General features: G+C 39.7%; 2 protein-coding genes across 4 annotated transcripts in view; both read left to right on the plus strand.

The window, feature by feature from the left end:
* Cr1l (complement C3b/C4b receptor 1 like) overlaps nt 1–24,277 on the plus strand; it is an 83,135-nt gene that overhangs the window by 33,144 nt on the left and 25,714 nt on the right. For all 3 annotated transcript variants that reach the window (XM_045144798.1, XM_045144801.1, XM_045144806.1), the window contains exon 4: nt 8,817–8,902. In XM_045144798.1, coding sequence (XP_045000733.1) covers nt 8,817–8,902 — 86 coding nt within the window. The remainder of the gene's footprint in view (nt 1–8,816; nt 8,903–24,277) is intronic.
* On the plus strand, nt 22,895–23,753 carry LOC123459234 (protein RER1). The gene has a single exon (XM_045144862.1). The coding sequence runs from the start codon at nt 22,989–22,991 to the stop codon at nt 23,577–23,579; it is 591 nt and encodes a 196-aa protein (XP_045000797.1). The 5' UTR covers nt 22,895–22,988; the 3' UTR covers nt 23,580–23,753.

The following is a 24,277-nucleotide window of genomic DNA, read 5'->3' on the forward strand; positions in this document are numbered from 1 at the left end:
AGGTGAACAGAGATGTTGATACTTAGTGTCCAGTCAAGATACCAGAGCAAAATGCCTGATTCCATAGCTCACACAGGGAGTCAGGCCTCCCTGAGCAAGGCACAATGGGACCTACCAGGACCAGAGGTAGGAGGAGTAATGGATACTTTGTGCTGAGCCCTCCAGAACATGGACCAGTACAGGTAATCTAGACTGGATAAGTGGGAGGAGCCCACATACTTACCAGTCAGGGAACTCAGACCTGAACGGTGGAAGGGGACCAGAAATGGCTCTGGCCTACTTACTCCAGACCCCCACGCCAGCCCTCACACTGTCCATGCAGGAAACTCAGACCCAGGCTGTAGGAGGTGGGAGAAATGAATGTGGCCTACTCACTCCAGAAGGCTGCACATGCCCACACAGTGACCAAGCTGGGAACTCAGAACCCGGTTGTGGGAGGGGGGAAAATGGGATCTGCCTACTCACTCCAGAAGTCCATGTCCTCCTACACAGTGACCACGCAGGGAATTCAGACCCAGGCTGTGGGAGGGCTCAAGCCTTTTATCATTTTGTAGGGTCATTGTTACTCTCCAGCAAGTCATTTTGATCTGAAATCTGTTGTATGTTCTAACATAGTCTGTGCTCTCATGAAAAAATATACATATACACTGCCCTTTAAAAAATATTTGTATACTGTAAGTTTACCTACATTGGTACTTTCTACTTTGCTGTTTGATTTTGTTTTAGGTGAGTTTCTTCTAAACAACTTAAAGTTGGATTTTTAATAATCTAGTCTGTCCATTTCTACCTTATAGTTTATCTACTTACATTTGGTATAATTACTAATTTAAAAATTTTTTTGGTACTTTTATTTATTTGAGAGCTACAGAGAGAGAAAGAGGCAGATAGAGAGAGAGAATGGGTGCACCAGGGCCCCCAGCCACTGCAAACGAACTCCAGCCGTGTGCGCTAGAATGGGAAGAAATACAGACCAAAGGCATGGCAAACTTATTCAACAAAATTATCAAAGTAAATTTTCCCCACTCTCTCAAAAGAAAGTCCCATCAAGTTATAAGAAGCTAGCAGACCTCCAAATAGACTGGACCAAAGCAGAAATTCTTCAAGACATATTATCATTAAGACTCTAAATTTCAATCACAAAGAAAAAGTCCTAAAGGCTGCTGGGGAGAGACAACACATTACATATAAAGGAAAACCCACAAGAATTACTTCAGACTTCTTAATGCAAGTCATAAAAGCCAGAAGGGCCTGGAATGGAACATAGTAAACTCTAAGAACTTATGGCTTCCAACCCAAACTACTATACCAAGCAAAAGCATCCCTCTTAATAGATAGTGAAAGAAAAACTTTCCATCATAAAACGCAGCTTTATAATTACATGAACAGTAAGCCAAATGTACAGAAAGAAATTCAGGGAATGCTTCACACAGAAGATTCAAATAACCAACGTCAAGTGCTTGTGAGAAGCAGATCACAATAACCAAAATTTAAGAAGGCACAAAAACTACAAAGGCAAGACCAAACATATAAACCACCACAACATGGCATGTATTAACTCAAACCTCACAGTTATTACCCTTATTAATTGCCTTAATTCACCCATAGAGACATAAGCTAACTGGGTGTATCAGAAAATTAGATTCCTCAATCAGCTATCTTCAAGAAACCCACCTCACCACTAAAGACAGACACTTCTTCAGAGGGAAAGGGTGGAAAATGATATTCTAAGAAAATGGAAATTAGTAGCAAGCAGGTGTAGCTATACTTAAATTGGATAAAGTGGACTTCAAACCAAAAGTAATTTAAAAAAAGACAAGACCACTTCTTACTTATCAAGGGAACAGTCCATCAAGAGGCTATCACAATCATTAATTTTTATGCACCAAACACAGGTGCAACACAACTCATAAAACAAAACCTACTTGACAGTAAAACAGAAATAACCATCATAGTTGGGGTCTTCAACACTCCACTATCAGAAATAGATAGATCATCCAAACAGAAAATTAACAGGGGAATAAGAGAGTTCAACACCACCACAGATCAGTTAGACCTAATGGACATCTATGGAACATTCTTCCCAATATTCACAAATTACACATTCTTCTTAGCAGCCCATGGAACCTTCTCTAAAGTACATCATATAGTAGATCATAAATCCTGCCTTCATATGTTTAGGGGTATTGACATAATTTCCTGCTTAATAACAGATCACAATACTGTATTGTTAGAAATTAACAACAAAAGATGTTCCAGGAACCCAACCAACCCCTGGAAACTGAACAACATACTCTTAAATAATAAGTGGGTAGTGGATGAAATAAAAAATGAAATTGGAAAATTTATAGAAATGAATGACAATGTGAATACAAAGTACCAAAGCTCATGGGACACAATTGATGGGGTCCTCAGGGGAAAATTCATTGTGCTAAATGCCTTTATAACAAAGACAGAGAGGTCCCAAATCAAATAACCTAGTTATCCACCTAAAGGAATTGGAAAAACAAGAAGTATCCAACCGAAAAGAGCTCCAGATGGAAAAAAATAATTAAGATTAGAGCATAAATTAATGAATTGGAAACCAAGAAAACAATTAAGAAAATTGTTGCAACAAAGAGGTGGTTATTTGAAAAAAATAAACAAGATTGATAAACTCCTGGCCAATTTGATCAACCGAAAAAAAGCAACACTTTAAATTAACAATATTAGAAGTGAAAAAGGAGAGATCACAACAGGTGTAAGTGAGATTGGGAGAATCATCAGGACTTACTTAAAAACCTCTACTGCACAAAATTGGATGATATGGATGAAATGGACGAATTCCTGGACATATACCACCTACCAAAACTAAACTGAGAGCACATTAATCTCCTAAACAAGCCTATCACAACCACCAAGATTGAAAGGGTAATCTAAAACCTCCCTAAAAAGAAGAGTCCAGGACCAGATGTCTTAACAGCTGAATTCTATCAAACCTTCATGGAAGAACTGAGATATTTTTTCTCAAATTGTTCCACACAGTTGAAGAACAGGGAAAGCTCCCAAACTCCTTTTATGACACTAGTATCACCCTAATCCCAAAACCAGGCAGAGATGCCCCAAGAAAAGAAAACTACAGGCCTATTTCCCTGATGAACTTAGATGCAAATATTCTGAACAAAATCCTCTCAAACCAAATTCAACAGCATATCAAAAGCATTATCCACCTGGATCAAGTAGGCTTCATCCCAGGAATGCAGGGATGGTTCAACATACGGAAATCTGTCAATGTAGTACACCACATAAATAAGCTTAAACACAGAAACTACATGATCATCTCAATAGATGCAGAAAAGGACTTTGACAAAATACAACATTACATTAATGTTTCATTATGAAAACATTGGAGAAAATAGGCATGTATGGCCTATATCTCAACATAATAAAGACTATACATAAAGATCCTAAAGCCCAAATAATACTTAATGGGGAGAGACTGAAGGAATTCCCATTGAAATCAGGTACAAGACAGGGGTGTCCACTCTCACCTCTGCTCTTCAACACAGTACTGTAAGTACTAGCTCTAGAAATAAGATAGGAGAAAGAAATAAAAGGGATACAAATTGGAAAGAAAGAGGTTAAGTTAGTCCTATTTGTAGCTGATATGATTCTATACATAAGTGACCTGAGAACCTCCATCTCAAAACACTTACAAGTTATTAACTCCTTCAGTAAAGTAGCAGGATACAAAATAAATGCACAAAACTCAGTAGCTTGTCTATATGCAAAAGACAAAGATACAGAGAAAGAAATAAGTGACATTGTCCCATTTTCAATAGTATCCAAAAAATAATAAAATACCTTGGAATAGCATTAACCAAGGAAGTAAAAGACTTTTACAATGAAACTCTAAAAACACTCATGAAACAAATTGAGGTGGACTTAAGAAAATGGAAAGACCTGCTATGCTCCTGGATAGGCAGAATTAACATTGTGAAAATGGCAATCTTAACATTGTTAATAGAGATTTTATGCAATACTAGTAAAAGTCCCAAAATCTTCACAGAGATAGAAAAAAAAAAATCTCCAAATTCATATGGAATGGAAGAAGGCCTAGGATATCCAAGCATATCCTCAACACAAGAAACACCTCTGGTGGCATCACTATACCTGATCTAAAGCTATACTACAAAGCTATAGTAATAAAAACAACATGATTCTGGCATAAAAACAGGAACATATACCAACGGAATAGAATCGAGGACCCAGACTTTGGGTCAAGTAACTACAGCTACTTGATATTTGATAAAGGCCCTAACAATGTAGACTGGAAAAAACACAGCATCTTCAATGAATGGTGCTATAAAAACTGGATAACCATATGCAGAAAAATGAATCTTAATCCGCACATTTCACCATGCACAAAACTAAAGCCCAAATGGATCAAAGACCTTAATATAAGACCAGAATCTCTTCTACTACTGGAAGAAAAAATAGGAGGAACTTTCCATGATATAGGAATGGGAAAAAACTTCCTGAACAAAACCAAGTAGCTCAGGAAATTAAACAATCACTCAACCATTGGAATCTCAGGAAGCTGAAAAGCTTTTTTCACAGTCAAACAAATAATAACCAGAGCCAATAGATTACCCACAGAATGGGAGAAAATCTTTGCCAGATACACATTGGACACAGGTCTAATTTCTAGAATCTACAAAGAATTCAAAATCCTAAACAATAAAAAGTCAAACAACCCACTCAAAAAATGGGGCAGAGAACTGCACAGGGTGTTCTTAGAAGAAGAAATACATATGGCAAACACACACTTAAGAAAATATTCAACATTCCTAATAATCAGGGAAATGCACATTGAAACAACCATAAAATTCCACCTTACCCCAGTAAGGATAGCAAGCATTAAAAAAAAATCAAATGACAACAAATGCTGGCAAGGTTGTGGAGAAATAGATACCCTCATTCACTGTTGGTGGGAATGCAAACTGGTACAACCACTATGGAAAGAAATATGGAGACTCCTAAAAAGGATGACTATAGAGGAACCCACAGACCAGTTATTCCCTTTTTAAGCATTTGTTCTAAAAGTTCCAAACCCCAACTTAGAGATATTTGCCCAACCATGTTTATAGCTGCTCAATTCATAATAGCTAAGAGCTGGAGTCATTCCATATGCCCATGATTAGATGAATGGATAACTAAGAATGTTGTATACCTCCTAATGTAATTCTACACAGCAATAAGGAAAAATGACACAATGAAATTCGAATACAAATGGTCAACCTTGGAACAGATTATTCTCAGTGACCTCACCCAATCACAGAAAGATAATTGTTACATGGTCTCACTCATCTGTGGCTTCTAACCTGAATCTGCCCATGATGCTGACATACCTAATAAATGTCTGGAGGAGTAGACAATAGAGATGGTGGGGTGTGAGGGGGGTAAAGGTGGGGGAGGGACAAAAACCTGGGCCCAAATGGAAATGGTACCAAAAAATCCTACATCCTGAAAGATACTAAAAAGTCAGACCTTCATCAGGTGCTTAGAGAGAATACCTGATTCACAGGGGCCTGGATAAAGTATGATAAAGGCTATCCTCAATTTTCTCCTGTTTCTCTCTCTGTCTCTCTTTTCTCTCTTTCTTTTTTATATTACCTATACTTTTCTTCCTTCTCCCTTTTCACTGATCTGTAACTCCCAGTACTAGCATGTAGGTCACATCCACAATGAGATGTTGATCAGAGAGACCTATAAGGTTTCCCAAAGGAAGACAGAATTCTGTCAGAGTACTTGATGACCCACCAAAGGTTAATGGTAAGGCCCTGCTGCCAAAGACACTATATGCTGTTGGGGCAAAACATGGAGTGACCCGGTTGGAAACTGGAAGAGAATCATTTCCCAGGCAGTCAGCTTTTCTAGTGCCAGAAGGTGTTGCATAAGCAACTAGGGGAAAATGACCAACACCTGTCTAAGCAACCTGTGGTATAAATTACTCAACAGCAATCAACCTGACGTGATGCTCACACAAGGGCAATAGTGGTACACAGCTATGGTGGGTAACCAAATGCTCTTGACTGGCTAACAGATCTGCTCAGTGGAACAGAATCCATACCTGGAATGGGGAAACAAGTCAGAACCATATCCAAAAACGAGTCCACTCTCCAAAATCAAGCTCCCACCAATAGTGGGCTACAAGAGGGACTAGACCTGTTCAATTCTCTCTAAAATAATAATGGGTATCCATGTATCATGCACTGACCTCAGCCTCTGCCGGAGAATTTGCTTTTCTTTTTCAGATGGACACAAAACCTGAGGAGAGAAGCAGCCCATTGCACCCCACTAGGGCACCAGCTGAAGCCATAGAGTTAGTGGGGTAATGGGCAAGAGCTGCTTTTTTGGTGAACCTGGTATCAGCACAAGGGTGAAAGAGAAAGACATAGTGAACACTCAACTCCTACCTAATCAGATATCCAGAGACACAAAGACTCCCAAGACCTGTCACTGAAATAAACCTAAAATGAGCCCAACATGGCTCAGGGAAATTTACAGAAGAGGGGGGCAGAAAGATTGTTAGAGCTATAAGTTGCGTCATTATGCACAGAGACATTGCCTCTCCCCCATAACAGATGGCTACCCCCCACAATGCGACCCCCACAATCAGCAGGGGGGAATAACAGGGATAAGGCTGACAATGGTATCATGGCTGTATGTACACTATATACATAACTAACAAAAAAATTAGGTTAGAGCTACATGTGGTGGCATATGCCTTTAATCCCAGCACTTGGAAGACAGAGGTAGGAGGATCACCATGAGTTCTAGGCCACCCTGAGACTACATAGTGAATTCCAGGTCAGCTTGGGCCAGAGTGAGACCCTACCTCAAAACAAACAAAATGTTAGGTTAGATCCTTAGCTTATATGCCAAAATAAAATCCATGTAGTTCAATAATTTTTGAAATCCTTTTCAGGCATTTCCTCTAACTTGTTCTCACTGGAGGTCATTTCTGATGCATTAATACTTTTAGGTGGATTTATATCGTCTTGCTTTTTAGTGTTGCCTGTGTTATAATGTATATATTTTTGCATCTTGGATTAAGTTAATGCTTGGATTTTCTAGCTAGCTGGGAATTCTTAGCTGTATCAATTGATTTGATGTTATATATTTTCAGGGTAGGAGCTTAAGGTGTTAGATATGGCTCTTAAGACTCTGAGAGTATCTACAAAGGTGCTCCTAGGGGTTGAGTTTCCCTGCTATGGGAGTATTCAAGTAGGATGAGTGGAATAAAACACAGGTAGATTCTAAAAGTTAACTAAACACTGTACCCATTCAAACAAAAACAGCCCCAAGTATGTATGACAGAGTAGTTATTATAACAACCAGATCCTCTATCAACATAGAGGTTAAGATTTCTGGTCTGTTGAGGGATCCAAGTCAGCTTGTGACCAAGTGAGACCCTTCCCTGGTGCAAACCCAGTTACCTTGGATGAGTTTGATCTCAGTCAAGTTGCTGCCTGGGTCGTCGGGCTGCTGTTCTGATTTCTGGAGCTGGGCACTGGCTTTTCCTGTGGGGCAAACCAAGCCTGGCAACTGTGGCCCTTCAGATCAGCACCCCCGCTGCTGGAACTGCTACTGCGAAAGCTGCCTCTGCTGGGTCTGTCAGCAGCTCAAGCTGCTGTTGCTGGGCCCACTGCTGCTGTTGCCTCTGCTGCTGCTGCTGCTGCTGTAGCTACCACTTCTGGAGCCACTGCTGTTGCTGAAGCTGCTGCTGCTGGGTCTGCTGTTGTTGCCACTCCTGGGTCTGCTGCTGCTGGGTCTGCCGCTGCTGCTGCTCCTGGGTCTGCTGCTGCTGGGGTTGCTGGTACCGGTTCCGGAGCTGCTGATGTTGCTCCCGAACTCTGCTCCTGCTTGGGTCCCGCTGTCGGCTCAAGTTGGTGTGGCCAGTTCCCGGACCACTGCTCTGTTCGCTGAAGCTGGGCTCAGGCAGTGGGGGAGGGGAGGGAGCCGCAGCTGCTCTGGTTCTCTCGCTGCTCCACGTGTTCTTCTGCCTCATGGTCTGCTCCTCCGTTGCTCACTGCCGCTCTCCCTTCACGTTTTCTGAGTTGCGGAGAGCGCAGTGTGAGTGGAAGCTCCCACACCTGGCTTTTCCTGTGGCTGAAGCCGAGCCTGGTGGCTTTCTGGTGCGCCCCGCCGCCGCTGCGGTTGGCGGAGCTACCTGGGCCGCTTTTGCCAGCCTGTGCGGGCTCTGGATGCTCTGGATCTCTCCTACTTCTCCGCTGCTGCTTCAATTTCCTATACACCTCACTTTTTAGTAAAAGTGTGTATTTTGCTGAGTTTTTTTGGTCTTTTTTCCCCCCAGACTGCTTTGGCGTGGTACCTACGCCACCATCTTAACCGGAAGTCCCCTAGTTCAATAATTTTTGAAATAAAAATATTATCTACTTTGAGACTATCTCAGTTAAAGTAGAGTAGAGGAGTAGGAGGAGAGAGAGGTTGTACCCATTTATGCACACATTCTTAAGAAATGCTTACTCATGGACACACATGTTGGATATCTCTGCACTTAGACTGTAATATCTTAAAAATGAGGCTTGTAGCAAATGACTGTAATTTATCCCAGATTGTGTTGTAAGATAATGAAGAAGAAAATTCTATCCAGTTATGAAGAAGAAAATAAAAAGTCCAAAGAAAGATGTAAAATTTGGGAAGTAATAGTTCTTTGATAAGTAGAGAATGCCTTAAGTTCCCAAGATGGTAACCTCTTGGAAGCAGTAACTTAAGAAAGTGATTTAGTAATATTCCTTATTCTCTCTTCCTAGATACCGACGCATTGGTATCTCTTCTGCTGTGTGCATTATCTCAGGCAATACTGTCACTTGGGACAATGAAGCACCTATTTGTGAGAGTGAGTTGGAAATATTCCTTTATATCATTTTTACCTGTATATTCTGATTTTCCTCAATTATTATTATTTTTTTTTGCAGGACTATGATGGAACCCAGGGCCTCATATATGCTAGACAAGTTCTCTACCACAAAGATACACCTGTAACCCCATAAGGAATTAAAAAAGAAATCTTTACAAAAATTCATTTTGTGAAATCTGGCCTTCAGATAACTGAAGACTGCTGTAATGTTCTCATATATGTTCATGTTGTTCTTGGCAACTTTTTATAAGCTTTTCTGGAATGTGTTTTTTTCTAAATCTGGGGCCCTTTATTTTTAATTTTATTTTTTTGAGGTAGGATCTCACTCTAACCCAGGGTGCCCTGGAATTCACTATGTAGTCTTAGGGTGGCCTTGAACTCACCACAATACTCTTACCTCTGACTCCCAAGTGCAGGGATTAAAGGCATGCACAACCACACCCAGCCCAGCTAAAAGTTAATATTTCTTTTGACTCATATTTTAGGATTTCTACTTAGAAAATGATATAGATATTTTTTCAAGGAGTTCACTGTAAACTTTTCATTGTCTCATGTTTTGCCAAAATGCAACAGTTGAAGTTACTTGATGCATTACATGCTTTAATATATGGATTGGAAGTAAGATACTAAATGAAAATAGATATTATAGTTACTTTAAAAATAACCAAGGAACATAATATTGCTATGCAGAATTACAAAAAGTATATCAATACATTGGAATGTGATTCAGCCACACAAACACAAAAAAGACAGTATTACTAGGATCTTGCTGTGGACTTTCATTGGCTTTCTATAACTGTAATCTCAATCAAAAGCATCAGATGAAGCTGGGTGTGGTGGCTCACACCTGGAATCTCATCACTCAGAAGGGTGAGGTAGGAAGATCACCAGACTGGGCAAGAGTGAGTTCTAAGGCCACCCTGGGCTAGAGTGAAAATCTGTGTAGGTTAAAAAAAAAAAAAAAATCCAGGTGAGACACACAGTATGAAGTGTAGAAAACAGGCAGAATTTACTACAGAGGAGATGAAGAACACCCTCAGTGGGTGAGAGTAGACAGTAGCCATCGAGACCATGATGCTGAGTTGCCTTTTAGGCACATTTTAAACTGCTTTAAAGTTGGTAGAACATGAAGCTTTTCTTGAGGTGCTTTGTTCTGTCTTGTGATTCACAGGCTTATTTAGTCTGACTCTCGCTGAATGAAGCACTAGTATGCTATTATTCTTTATCAAAAAGCTTCCTGCTATATAGTAATCTCAGAAAGTTTAGGGCTTCTGGAGCCAGGTTCAATTAATTTAATTATTAGGCAATTAATGACTTTACATGTGTGAGGCATCAGTCCCCTTTCAGAGTCAGAGGTATGACTTGGGTTCTGTTCCTGTGATCAGGAATTAAACACCTTGGTTTTATAAGCTATTGATTATGAAGGAGGAAGTTCAGCCCTAATTTTCCCTAATTCCATTAATATCTATCTAGCTACCTTGGAATTGCATAGAGAAAAACACTTTAATGACATATGAAAACACAGTTTGCTGGGTGTGTTGGCACACATCTTTAATCCCAACACTTAAGAGGCTGAGGTAGGAGGACTGCTATCTGTTTGAGGCCAGCCTTGGGCTATAAAGTGAGTTCTAGGTCAACTGGGCTAGAGTCAAACCCTACCTTAAAAAAATTATATGAAATAAAATCAGATGACAGATTTCATATATGATGGGTCTCATTACAAGATAGTTGTTGCAGTCTGGTTTGCATTGCTGGTAGAAATCACCCAACTAAGTGCAGCTTGTGGGAAAAAGGGGTTTAATTTGGCTTACAGGCTCAAGGGGAAGCTTCACGATGGCAGGTGAAAATGATGGCATGAGTAGAGGGTGAACATCCTCCCTGATGCACATAAGGTGGACAACAGGAACAGGAGAGTATGACAAACACTGGCATGGGGAAACTGGCTATAACACCCACAAGCCCACCCCCAGCAATACACTCCCTCCGGGAGGCTTTGATTCCCAAATCTCCATCAGCCAGGAACCTAGCATTCAGAGCACCTAAATTTATGAGGACACCTGAATCAAACCACCACAATAGTGCAGCTAGAGACATGTCAATACTTTTTCCCCCCATAACTGATTCTGTAAGCTTTTGTATAACTAAACCCTAGTAAATAGACTGAAGTCCCTAATAAAAAGCTAGAAGAAGACTTAATATATGTACACACTTTAATTCATGCAAGCTGCTCTGGGTCAATAACCTAATTTAGTCTCTCTCTTTCTCTCTTTGGATTCAAGATAGGATAGATTTCTTCTACTAGATCTAGATCTCTTCTGCTTTTGCAAGTCAGATATCACTCCATGATCAACTAGCTCATGACAAAGATCTTTGCAATCATTCTAATTGCTATTTTAGTGGATAATATTATACACTGTCAGAACATTAAAATAGTTTGCATTTTCCTGACTTCTGGATGCTGAGACCCTTTTCATATACTTGTGAAGTGCTTGTTATTTACTAGTTTGTTTGTCTTTTATTGTTTTATAGAAGTTCTAATACTTTCCAACAAGTAAAGCACACATTTTTTTAGGCTGAGTTTTTAAAGTCTCTTTAATGAGTTTTAATGATAGAAGTTTTACATTTTCATAGTGTCAATTTTTGATTTTTTTTTTTGCTTTTTTGTAATAATACTTTTTTTGCAGGGGGAGAGAGAGAGAGAGACAGACAGAGACAAAGGGGGGGGGCAGACACATGTACCACTTTGTGCATCTGGCTATCCATGGGTAGAATTGCCATTTCACCATATTAATTCTACCTACCCAGGAGCATGGGAAGACTTTCCATCTTTTCAAGTCCTCCTGTGTTTGTTTCTTGAGTGTTTTTATGTTTTCATTATATGGGTCTTTCATATCCTTGGTTAATTGTATTCAAAGGTATTTAATTTTTTATTGCTATTAAAAATGGGACAGCCTCACTGATTTCTTTCTCTGTATATTTGTCCTTTGTATATAGAAAAGCTGCTGAATTTGTGCATTGATTTTGTATCCTGCCACTTTGCTGAAGGAATTTATCACCTTTAGAAATTTTGAGGTCACTTATATATAGGATCCTGTCATCTGCAAATAGGGCCAACTTGACTTCTTCCTTTCCAATTTGAATCCCTTTTATTTCTTTCTCCTGTCTTATTGCCTGGACTAGTACTTCTATTACTATATTGAACAGCTGCGGTGAGAGTGGGCACCCCTGTCTTTTCCTGATCTCAGTGGGAACTCATTAAATTTTTCCCTATTGAGTATTATTTGTATTATTATAAGTATTATTTGGGCTTTCGGAGCTTTATATGCAGCTTTAATTATGTTGAGATATAAATTCTGCATGCCTATTAGTTCCAGTGTTTTGATCGTGAAGTGGTACTGTATTTTGTCAAAGTCCTTCTCTGTATCATTTGACATGATCATATGGTTTTTATGGTTCATTTTTTTATGTGGTGTATTACATTGGCTGATTTCCGAATGTTAAACCATCCCTGCATCCCTGGGGTTACTTGATCATGGTGGATAATGCTTTTGATGTGTTGTTGAATTAAGTTTGCAAGGATTTTGTTCAAGATCATTGCATTTAAGCTCATTAGGGATATAGGCCTATAGTTTTCTTTCCCTGTTGCATCTCTGGTTTTGATATTACTGTGATGCTAGCTTCATAAAAGGAGTTGGGAAGGATTTCCTGGTCTCCAATTATGCAGAAAAATTTGAGAAAAATTGGGTTCAGCACTTTAATGAAGGTTTGATAGAATTCAGCTAAGAAGCTATCTGATCCTGGACATTTCTTTTGGGGGAGGTTTTGGATTACCTTTTCAGTCTCTATGGATTTGATAGGTTTGTTTAGGAGATTAATCTGCTCTGAGTTTAGTTTTGGTAGGTGGTATGTGTTAGGAATTCAGCCATTTTTTCAGATTATTTAATTTTGTGGAGTAGAGGTCTTATTTATTTATTTATTTTTATTTATTTTTATTTTTCAAGGTAGGGTCTCGAGAATAGGCTGACCTGGAACTCACTATGCAGTCTCAGGGTAGCCTTGAACTTACAGCGATCCACCTATCTCTGCCTCCTGAGTGCTGGGATTAAAGGTGTGCACTACCATGCCCAGCTCGAGTACAGGTTTTTAAATTATATTCTGATGATTCTTCCAATTTCCTTGATGTTTGTAGTGATTTCTCCTTTTTTGTTTCTGATTTGAGACTTCATTTATTTCTTTTTTTTTATTTTTTCCTTGATCAATTTGGACAGGTGTTTGTCAATCTTGTTTATTTTTTTCAAAGAACCAACTCTTCCTTTTATTGATTTTTTAAAATTGTTTTCTTAGGTTCCAGTTTGTTAATTTCTGCTCTAGTCTTGGTTATTTCTTTCCATATGAACCTCTTTGGGTTGTATTTTTCTTTTTTCTTCAGTGTCTATCAATGGACAGTCAGGTTATTAATTTGGGATCTCTCTGTCTTTGTAATGAAGGCATTTAGGGCTATGAATTTCCCCCTTATGACTGCCTTGATTGTGTCCCATAAGTTTTGGTAGGTTGTGTTTTCATTATCATTCAGTTCTAGGAATTTTACAATTTCTTTTTTGATTTCTTCCATTACCCATTCATTCTTAAAAAGTGTGTTGTTTAGTCTTCGGGAGCTGGTAGAGTTCTTGATGTGTCTCTTGTTAATTTCTGGCTTTAAAGTCTTGTTATCTAACATGATGCAGGAAGTTACTTCAATTTTCCTGACTTTATAAAGGCATACTTTATGGCTTAATATATGGAAAAATTTTTTTTGTTTTTTTTTAATTTTTATTAACATTTTCCATGATTATAAAAAAAAATATCCCATGGGAATTCCCTCCCTCCCCACCCCCACACTTTCCCCTTTGAAATTCCATTCTCCATCATATTACCTCCCTATTACAATCATTGTACTTACATATATACAATATCAACCTACTAAGTATCCTCCTCCCTTCCTTTCTCTTCCCTTTATGTCTCCTTTTTAACTTACTGGCCTCTGCTACCAAGTATTTTCCTTCTCACACAGAAGCCCAATCATCTATAGCTAGGATCCACATATGAGAGAGAACATGTGGCGCTTGGCTTTCTGGGCCTGGGTTACCTCACTTAGTATAATCCTTTCTAGGTCCATCCATTTTTCTGCAAATTTCATAACTTCATTTTTCTTTACCGCCGAGTAGAACTCCATTGTATAAATGTGCCATATCTTCATTATCCACTCATCAGTTGAGGAACATCTAGGCTGGTTCCATTTCCCAGCTATTATAAATTGAGCAGCGATAAACATGGTTGAGCATGTACTTCTAAGGAAATGAGATGAGTCCTTTGGATATATGCCTAGGAGTGCTATAGAGGGGTCATATGGTAGACCAATCTTCAGCTGTTTTAGGAACCTCCACACTGTTTTCCACAATGGCTGGACCAGATTGCATTCCCACCAGCAGTGTAGAAGGGTTCCTCTTTTTCCACATCCCTGCCAATACTTATGATCATTTGTTTTCATGATGGTGGCCAATCTGACAGGAGTGAGATGGAATCTCAATGTAGTTTTAATCTGCATTTCCCTGATGACTAGTGACGTAGAACATTTTTTTAGATGCTTATATGCCATTCGTATTTCTTCCTTTGAGAATGCTCTATTTAGCTCCATAGCCCATTTTTTGATTGGCTTGTTTGATTCCTTATTATTTAACTTTTTGAGTTCTTTGTATATCCTAGATATTAATCCTCTATCAGATATATAGCTGGAAAAGATTTTTTCCCATTCTGTAGGTTGCCTCTTTGCTTTTTTCACTGTGTCCTTTGCAGAGCAAAATCTTTGTAATTTCGTGAGGTCCCAGTGGTTAATCTCTGGTTTTATTGCCTGAACAATTGGAGTTGTATTCAGAAAGTCTTTGCCAAGACCAATATGTTGAAAGGTTTCCCCTACTTTTTCCTCTAGCAGTTTCAGAGTTTCAGGTCTGATGTTAAGGTCTTTAATCCATTTGGACTTAATTCTTGTGCATGGCAAGAGAGAAGAATCTATTTTCATCCTTCTGCAGATATATATCCAGTTTTCAAAACACCATTTGCTGAAGAGGCTGTCTCTTCTCCAATGAGTATTTTTGGCATTTTTATCGAATATCAGGTGGCTATAGCTACTTGGGCTTACATCTGGTTCCTCTATTCTGTTCCACTGATCTACATGTCTGTTTTTGTGCCAGTACCATGCCGTTTTTGTTACTATGGCTCTGTAGTATAGGTTAAAATCAGGTATGGTGATACCACCAGCCTTATTTTTGTTGCTCAGTATTATTTTAGATATTCAAGGTTTTTTGTGCTTCCAAATGAATTTTTTGATTGTTTTTTCTATTTCCATGAAGAAAGCCTTTGGAAGTTTGATAGGGATTGCATTAAATGTGTAGATTATTTCAGATAAGATTGCTATTTTTTTCTTTTTGAAAGTGACAGAGAGAGAAAGAGGCAGAGAGAGAGAGAGAGAAAGAGAGAGAGGGAGAGAGAGAAAGAATGGGCATGCCTGGGCTTCCAGCCACTGCAAACGAACTGTAGATGCAGTTCCCCTTGTGCATCTGGCTAACGTGGGTCCTGGAGAATCGAGCCTTGAACCATGGTCCTTAGGCTTCACAGGCAAGCGCTTAACTGATGAGCCATCTCTCCAGCCCTATATGGTCAATTTTTAAGGAAGTTCTGTTGGCTGCTCAGGCGAATATGTATTCTACAGAGTTGTGGTGGAAAGTTCTGTAGATATCTGTTAAGACTAGTTGACCTATGATGTTGAGCTCTCTTATTTTACTTTTAATTTTCTGCTTGGATGATTTGTCTCTGATGATAGTGGAGTATTGAAGTCTCTGATGGTGTTGCTGTTTATTTCTGTTTTATTGCTGAGTAGATTTTGTTTTATCAACTGTGGTATACCTGTGTTTGGTACATATATATTTATGATTGTGATGTGCTCATATTGGATCATTTCCTTGATGAGTAATAAGTGACCTTCTTTGTCCTTTTTGATTACTTTTGTTTTGAAGTCTAGCTTATCAGATTTTAATATAGCAACACTTACTTGTTTTTTTATTTCCATTTGCTTGGAATATTATTTATATTATTAATACTGAGGAGGTGTATATTTTTAGTGGTGAGATGGGTTTCTTGAAGACAGAAGATAGAAGGGTCCAGTTTTTTGATCCATCCTGATAACCTGTGTCTTTTGATAGGTGAGTTAAGGACGTTAAAAATTAAGGTTATGGGCTGGAGAGATGGCTCAGCGGTTAAGCGCTTGCCTGTGAAGCCTAAGAACCCCGGTTCGAGGCTCAGTTCCCCAGGTCCCACGTTAGCCAGATGCACAGGGGGGCGCACGCGTCTGGAGTTCGTTTGCAGAGGCTGGAAGCCCTGGCGCGCCGGTTCTCTCTCTCTCCCTCTATCTGTCTTTCTCTCTGTGTCTGTCGCTCTCAAATAAATAAATAAATAAAAATTAAAAAAATAAAAAAAAATTAATGTTATTACTGTGAGGTTTGAATTAATCCCTTCCATGATGAGGTATTTTATGGGTTTGGTGTTTTCTTGTGGGTTGTATTATTTGAGCCTGGTCTGTTTGGTTAATGTGTTCTTCTTGTTGGCTCCTGAGATTGGTTGTTTGACTGTTCTGTGTGGAGTAGTCCCTCAAGTATTCTCAGTAGGTTTGGCTGTGTGTTCATATAATCATAGAGGACTTTTTTCATGGAAAGTTTTTTTTTTTTTCACCATCTATGATGAGGGATACTTTTGCTGGGTAGAGTAGCTTGGGTTGGAAGTCATAGTTTTTCAGACTTTGAAGTGTTCCATTCCAGGCCCTTCTGGCTTTCAGGGTTACCATTGAGAAATCCAATATAATTCTGATGGTCTTGTATTCTGTGTTGTGAATTGTTTCTGTCTTGCTGCTTTTAAACACTTTCTCTTTGTTTTATATGTTAAGAGGGTTTTATTCATTTATTTGAGAGAGATTGACGGAGATGGAGAGAGACAGAAAGAATGGACATGCTAGGGCCTCCAGCCACTACAAATGAACTCCCGATACATGTATCAACTTGTGCATCTGGCTTATGTGGATCCTCGGGACTTGAACCTAGGTCCTTTGGCTTTGCAGGCAAGCGCCTTAACCACTAAGCCATCTCTCTAGCCAGATCTTAAGAGTTTTTTTTTTAATCATTTTATTTATTTTTCAGATATAGAGGGAGAGAGACAGAGAATAGGCACACCAGGGCCTCTAGCTACTGCAGATGAACTCCAGATACATGTGTCATGATGTACATCTGGCTAACATGAGAGCTGGAGAATTGAACCTGAGTCCTTAGGCTTCTCAGGCAAGTGCCTTAACTACTAAGCCATCTCTCCAGCCCCCAAGAATTTTAATTATGATGTGTTGTAGGGAGTATCTTTTTTGGCCCAACTGTTGGTTTTCTGTGGGCTTCTTGTATCTAAATGGACCTCTCTTTTAAGAAATTCAGAAAAGTTTCATAAATAATTTTGTTGAATATAGTCTCTATGCCTCTGCCCCAGATTCCTCTCCTTCTGGTATACCCATGATCTGATGTTAGGTTGTTTTAAGGTATCCCACAGTTTTCTCACATTCTCTTTACTGGATTTTTTGAACTTAGCAAAGTTTTTGGCCTCCCAATTAATTTCTTAGGTCTTGTCTTCCAGGTCAGAGGTTCTGTCTTCCACATGAGTAACTCTCCTAGTGAGGGGTTCTAGAGAGGTTTTTATAAGTTCTATATGATTTTTTGTTTTCTGTTGTGTTATTTTGCATTGTTTCCATTTCTTTTTTGAGGTACAGTTTGCATTTGAGTTTTGATTTTCTTGATGCTTCCTGGAATATACTCTTATATTTGATCCAGTCTTCATTAAGATTAATCAGTTGGTTGTTGAGATCTTCCATTTCTTGACTCACCTTCAATTTATTTATGTCTCTTTTTAGAGATCTAATGTTTTCTTCAATCAAGTTAAGTCTATTGTCAAAAGCTGAATGTTCCAAGAGATGATTCTGTTCAATTTCATTGACAGGATTGTTGGTTCTTTCATGGTTTGCTTCCAGTTCAATGATTTTTTTTTTTAAATCAGGGTTTCATTGGTTATTTTGTTTTCAGTTTGGGAATGAATTTCTGTTGATTTCTGTATGATTTCATTGGAGGCTTCCCTTGTAGACTAAGCATCCTTGGTGGAGATCTTTAAGTTTTCTGACTTTAGCTGGTTTTTTTGCATTGTTGTCTACCCATTTTAGGAAGACTCTTTTATTGAGGAGGAAGCAAGTTTTTGTCTTTTGGCCCATACACCCTCTGACTCATGTGAACAGGGATGTTGATACCTAGTGGCCAGTCAGGATACCAGGGCAAAAAGCCTGACAGCTCACAGAGGAACCAGGCCTCCCCTCGCAAGGCACAATGGGACCTACCAGGACCAGGAGACTGGGAGGAGCCAAGGAACAGGGATCTGGCCTGTTTACTCCATGGAACACTGCGCTGTCCAGCACACAGATTAGCTCAGGGAACTTAGACTAGGGAACTGGGAGGAGCCAGGAAACAGGGGTCTTGCCTACTCACTCCACACTGCCTTGCCTGTACACACACTGTCCTCCCAGGGAACCCAGACCAGGGAGGTGGGAGGAGCCAGGAAACAGCCATCTGGCCTACTCCACACTGCCACACCAGCCTGCATACACACCAGCACAGGGAACCCAAAAAAGGATGCTCTTCTTATGTTTTGAATTCTGCATCTAGTAAATACTGGGTTTAGAGCTTCCTTGGTAATATAGAATGATTTTATGTTCAAAGACCTTTTCTTTTAATACCATGCTCTTGGGCTGGAGAGATGGCTTTGTGGTTAAGCACTTGACTGTAAAGGCTAAGGACACTGCTTCAAGGCTTGATTCCCCAGTACCCATGTAAGCCAGATGCACAAGGTGGCACATGCATCTGGAGTTTGTTTGCAGTGGCTGGAGGCCCTGGCACATCCATTCTCTCTCTCTCTCTCTCTCTCTCTCTCCCCCTTTCTCTCTGTGTCTGTCACCTTCAAATAAATAAAAATAAACAAAAAAATTTAAATACCATGCTGTTCACTAGTTCAAAGGTTAGGACATGGCGGAAGGCTAGGGTCACTGTTCAGCTCACTATAGTCTCCAACTGTGACCATGGATTTATCTCTCTTTTCCAGAAAACACACACACACACAAACACACATGTTTGCATACACACACGTTAAGCCTATAGTCTGTGCATGAAAAGTTTGGTTTATTATATATTACTGATCAATGGACTTACTATAGAACATTGTCATTTCTAATCTTTTCCTCTAAAAATCTACTTTGAGGCATTCTTTGTTCCATATGTATAGGTTTCTCTTCCACTTAACACTTTTCTTTTCAGTTGGAATATACAGGACCTTTAAATTTAATAGGGCTATTAATACAGTTAGATTAAATATAAATCCTGGTTATTTTCCATTTGTTTCATATGTTTGTTCTTCTATTCCTCATTTCTCATACTTTTAACCAAGTTATTTGAATTATATTGCTTGTATGTATATGGCTTCTTGATTCTGTGATTCAGTGTTTTTCATGAGCCTTGAAAAATCTCAGTTATTCTTCATGTTATGTGTGTTTTATCTCTCCCTTCTCTGTGGAACTCCACATAAATATACATCAAGCCATACCCTTCTATATCATAGGTACTACTACTAGCATGTTTAAGGCAAAAGTTAAGTTTCCAGCAGACCTAATAGGTTAGCCTTGGCCTCCTGTTACCCAGTAAACCAACTAAAGAGACGAGTAATGGTGAAAAGCAGAAAGAGGAGGTTTATTGAGTGAGGCCACATTGGGAAGAGGAATAGAAAAAGGGCCCCTGTGACCCCAAGTCTGTCTTCAGAGTACTGATAGGAGCTTCAGGTTTAAAGAGAGAAAGAACTGGGGCAAAGGCCAAAAGTATGCCATTTTCTCAGATTTGATCCTGCAAGATGGTCTGAAGTAGTACTTATTGCTTGAGGGAACAGGTGTTTTCAGGAGCTGATTACTCCTGCTCCAGTTGCATGCTCACCTTCATAGATAATTACCCTCATCTGGGAAGGGGATCTGTCACTTGAGGTTTTCTTCTTGTTGTAATTCAAGGTAATCACAGGTTAGGAAAGTGACATCTCTTGAAGGGCACGAGATAGGCTAGACAGACAGTTCTTGAGTGACTGACATGTTTATGTGCACAGAGGTAAGTAGGTGATCCAGTGTGAAGAACACGGCAAAAAATGAGGGCATGGGCCCAATGAGGAACCAGTGCTTTTCAGCAGAAGCAACTACTGAGTTGCCTTTGCAGTATCACTTGCACTTTTGTCTGTATTTTTGACCCTTTTGACTTTTTGTGTTTTGTTCTGGGTATCTTCTAATCTATCTGATTTTTCTTCATTTCTATCTCAACTGTTATTGATACTTTACAAATTACTAATTTTATAAATTATATTTTACAATTGTTCTTAGGTTCCTTTCCAACTTTTTTCCTATTTTGCTTAATGGTTTCCTACCATTATAGTCCACACAAGAGAATTATGTACCGCCGCACTCTAAGCCAATTGAAATTTCTTTTAGTTAAATTGGTGACTGAGAGGGGCTCAAGCCTGAAGTACTCTCAATGAAGAATCTCTCAGGAGTACAGCATTTTTAAAGGCACAAGATCATAAAAATAATGATGTTAGGGCTGGAGAAGTGGCATAGCCATTAAAACACTTGCCTGCAAAGTGAAAGGATCCTGGTTCAATTCTCCAGGACCCACAGAAACCAGATGCACAAGGGGGCCCATGCATCTGGAGTTTGTTTGCAGTGGCTGGAGGCCCTAGCACACTTATTCTCTCTCTCTCTCTCTCCCCCCTCATAAATAAATAAATAAATAAGTAAAATAAAAGTAATAACATTAGTGTCAGGTGTAGGCCTGGAAAACCTTGGAACTGCAGTGGTATAGTTATCTGGTTTATATATATGGCCCATGTTTGAGGTCATGGGAAGTCCTGAAAGTGTTATTAATGAAGATATGTTAACTCCAGGGGAATTGGGGAGTTAGGGAGTAAGGGTGTTTGTAACTGAAAGGCACCCTAGCAGGCATAAAAATGTTATCTTAGTTATTTTATTCCTCCAACAATTTGAGTCAGGGCCTAATTAGGACTGGATGGCATTATCTTAGCTATTTCACTTTTTCCTCTCACAAGTTTCTCATGTTTTATTTCACTGAATAGGTATACATAGTTATTTTAATTCAGTAAGTGAAAATTCCAGTAGTCTCAGTAGTCATGCTGGCTCTGCCTTTATCATTGTGCAAGTTCTTATTCATACCATGTCACTGATGACCTTTGTACATCAGGAACTGTGTTTAAAAACTCAGTAGAAATAACTTTGTGGTTTGAGATGTTTATATTGGTCAGCTGTCTACCTGAGATAATTAACTTCTATTTAAAAAATGCTTATTTCTATTCACAGTTTTAATGGTCCAGTGGTTCCACTGCTCTGGTCCTCTGATGAGGCAGCACATTATTGTAGGACAATGTAGCCGAACAAAATTGGTCACAGCACAAGCTAATGATCAAAAACATAGAGTGAAAGAGACTGAGTCCTCATCCTTTTCAAGGACATGTCCTTAGTGACTTAATGATATCCCATCATCCAAAGGCTCCAGTATAATAGTTCCACTCTGAAGACTAAGCCATTTACTCATGGTCATGGGATATTACCATATTTAAACCATAGCAATAACCTACCTTCTTCCAGTGAACATTATTTTTTTTCTTTTTCTTATATTTAGTTTGTCATATACAAGGTTTTTATGTACAACCAATGTCCATTTTAACAGTTCATAATAAATGAACTCCAGATGCATGCCCCACCTTCTGCATCTGGCTTTATGTGGGTAGTAGGGAATTGAACCTGGGTCCTTTGACTTTGCCAGCAAGCACCTTAACTGCAAAGCCGTCTCTCCATCCCACTGTACTTCTTGATTCTGTTCTTCTCTTATTCTTTTTTATTTATTTTTTTTTTAGTTTTTTGAGGTAGGGTCTTGTTCCTGCCCAGGCTGACCTGGAATCACTATGTATTCTCAGGCTGGCCTCAAACTCACAGTGATCCTCCTGCCTCTGCCACCTGAGTGCTGGGATTAAAGGCATGTGCTATCACACCCCAACTTTCTTATTCTTTTTCTTTTGATCAGTATTATCACTTTTCAAAAAATGTGGTTTGGGGAAAAAAAAGTGATTTGTTTAACAACAAGTATGGAAATTCACAAAGCAGTAGGAAAAGTCTGGAAACCTATATAAACTGTATAGTATGTTCAAAAAGCTATTGAAATGAAAAAGCCAATTATTCTCTTATTTTTTGTTTTTTCTTAAAGTTATTTTTATTTATTTGAGGCACCAGGACCTCTAACCACTGCAAACAGACTCCATATGTATGCACCACGTGCATCTGGCTTATGTGGGTTCTGGGGAGTCTAACCTGGGTTCTTAGGCTTCACAGATAACCACTTTAATGACTAAGCCATCTCTCCAGCCCCTTGTTTTGGTTTTTTGAGGTAGGGTCTGACTGTAGTCCAGATTGGCTTGGAATTCACTATGTAGTGTCATAGTTTCAAACTCACAGTGCCCCTACCTCTGCTCCTGAATGTTGGGATTAAAAGCATGTGCCACCATGCCTGACCACTTGTACTCTTAAAGTTTTGTGTTTTTTTTTTTCAATTTTATTTATTTGAGAGAGGTGGGAGTGAGAGAGGGTAGAGAATGGGCACACCAGAGCCTTCAGCTGCTAAAAATGAACTTCAGACACATGTACCACCTTGGAAATCGAACCTGGGTCCTTTGGTTTTATGGGAAAGTGCCTTAACCACTAAGCAATCTCTCCAACCTCACATGTACTCTTAAATGCCATTGCTTATAAGAAATAAGTAGGAGGACCCCGAGTGGAGTGCTGGCGGCCGTCCTGTCCGCCGTCCTCCTTCCGCAGCCGTGAGGGAGACCGCAGCGTGGCCGCAGCGGAGCTGCGAGTTACAGAATGTCTGAAGGAGACAGTGTTGGAGACTCTGTCCATGGGAAGCCATCAGTGGTGTACAGATTTTTCACACGGCTTGGACAGATTTATCAGTCCTGGCTGGACAAATCCACCCCTTACACAGCTGTGCGGTGGGTCGTGACACTGGGCCTGAGTTTTGTCTACATGATTAGAGTTTACTTGTTACAGGGTTGGTACATCGTGACCTACGCCCTGGGAATCTACCACCTAAACCTTTTCATAGCGTTCCTTTCTCCCAAAGTGGATCCTTCCTTGATGGAAGACTCAGATGATGGCCCTTCATTACCAACCAAACAGAATGAGGAATTTCGTCCCTTCATTCGAAGGCTTCCAGAGTTCAAATTTTGGCACGCGGCTACCAAGGGTATCCTTGTGGCTATGGTCTGTACCTTCTTTGAGGCTTTTAACGTCCCAGTGTTCTGGCCAATCCTGGTGATGTACTTCATCATGCTTTTCTGTATCACAATGAAGAGGCAAATAAAGCACATGATTAAATACCGGTACATACCATTCACACATGGAAAGAGGAGATACAAGGGGAAGGAGGACGTGGGCAAGACATTTGCTAGTTAGAAGCTGGACTGAATCTCACACACATTCAAGAACGGTTTTGAGCCATTGTAACAATGCCTTTTTCTTCACATAAAGTAGTTGATTATGAGGGAGTCTAATTTTCTTTTTAAAAGGAGCCTCAATGATTTGTATCTGAACTATCAGGTTCTTGAAGAAACTGGCATTTAAACCAAATTGCATTGATTTCTTTTTCAGTGGTGTTCATGTGTTCAAATGGACAGACTTGTAGTAAACTGCAGGCTTGGGAGGCCAGGTTGGGTGGCAGCCTAAGGGAGAGCGAGAACTGGAATGAAACTGGAGGAGTCCCCCTCCCCCCGAGCTGCCTTCCTGACCACGCTGAGGCCACTCCTCTGTGCCAGAGGGACATGCCAGCCCGATTCCTATGTGTGAAGGATGTAACACTTTTAAGGGTGATCTTATGTAACTGGGTTCTCATGCCAGTTTCTGAATCTCATCTCAGTAGAGATGATTCGAATTGGCCTTTATTGTAATGACTCAAGACTTTGTTCTTTTTTTTTTTTTAATATTTTTTGTTCATTTTTTATTTATTTATTTGAGAGTGACAGACAGAGAGAAAGACAGATAGAGGGAGAGAGAGAGAATGGGCACGCCAGGGCTTCCAGCCACTGCAAATGAACTCCCAGACGCGTGTGCCTCCTTGTGCATCTGGCTAACGTGGGACCTGGGGAACCGAGCCT

Source organism: Jaculus jaculus, chromosome 1 (genome assembly GCF_020740685.1).
Source record: "Jaculus jaculus isolate mJacJac1 chromosome 1, mJacJac1.mat.Y.cur, whole genome shotgun sequence".
Taxonomy (NCBI): Eukaryota; Metazoa; Chordata; class Mammalia; order Rodentia; family Dipodidae; genus Jaculus; species Jaculus jaculus.

Coding starts and splice junctions, on each gene's coding strand:
- LOC123459234 (XM_045144862.1), top strand. CDS start 22,989: ATGTCTGAAGGAGACAGTGTTGGAGACTCTGTCCATGGGAAGCCATCA.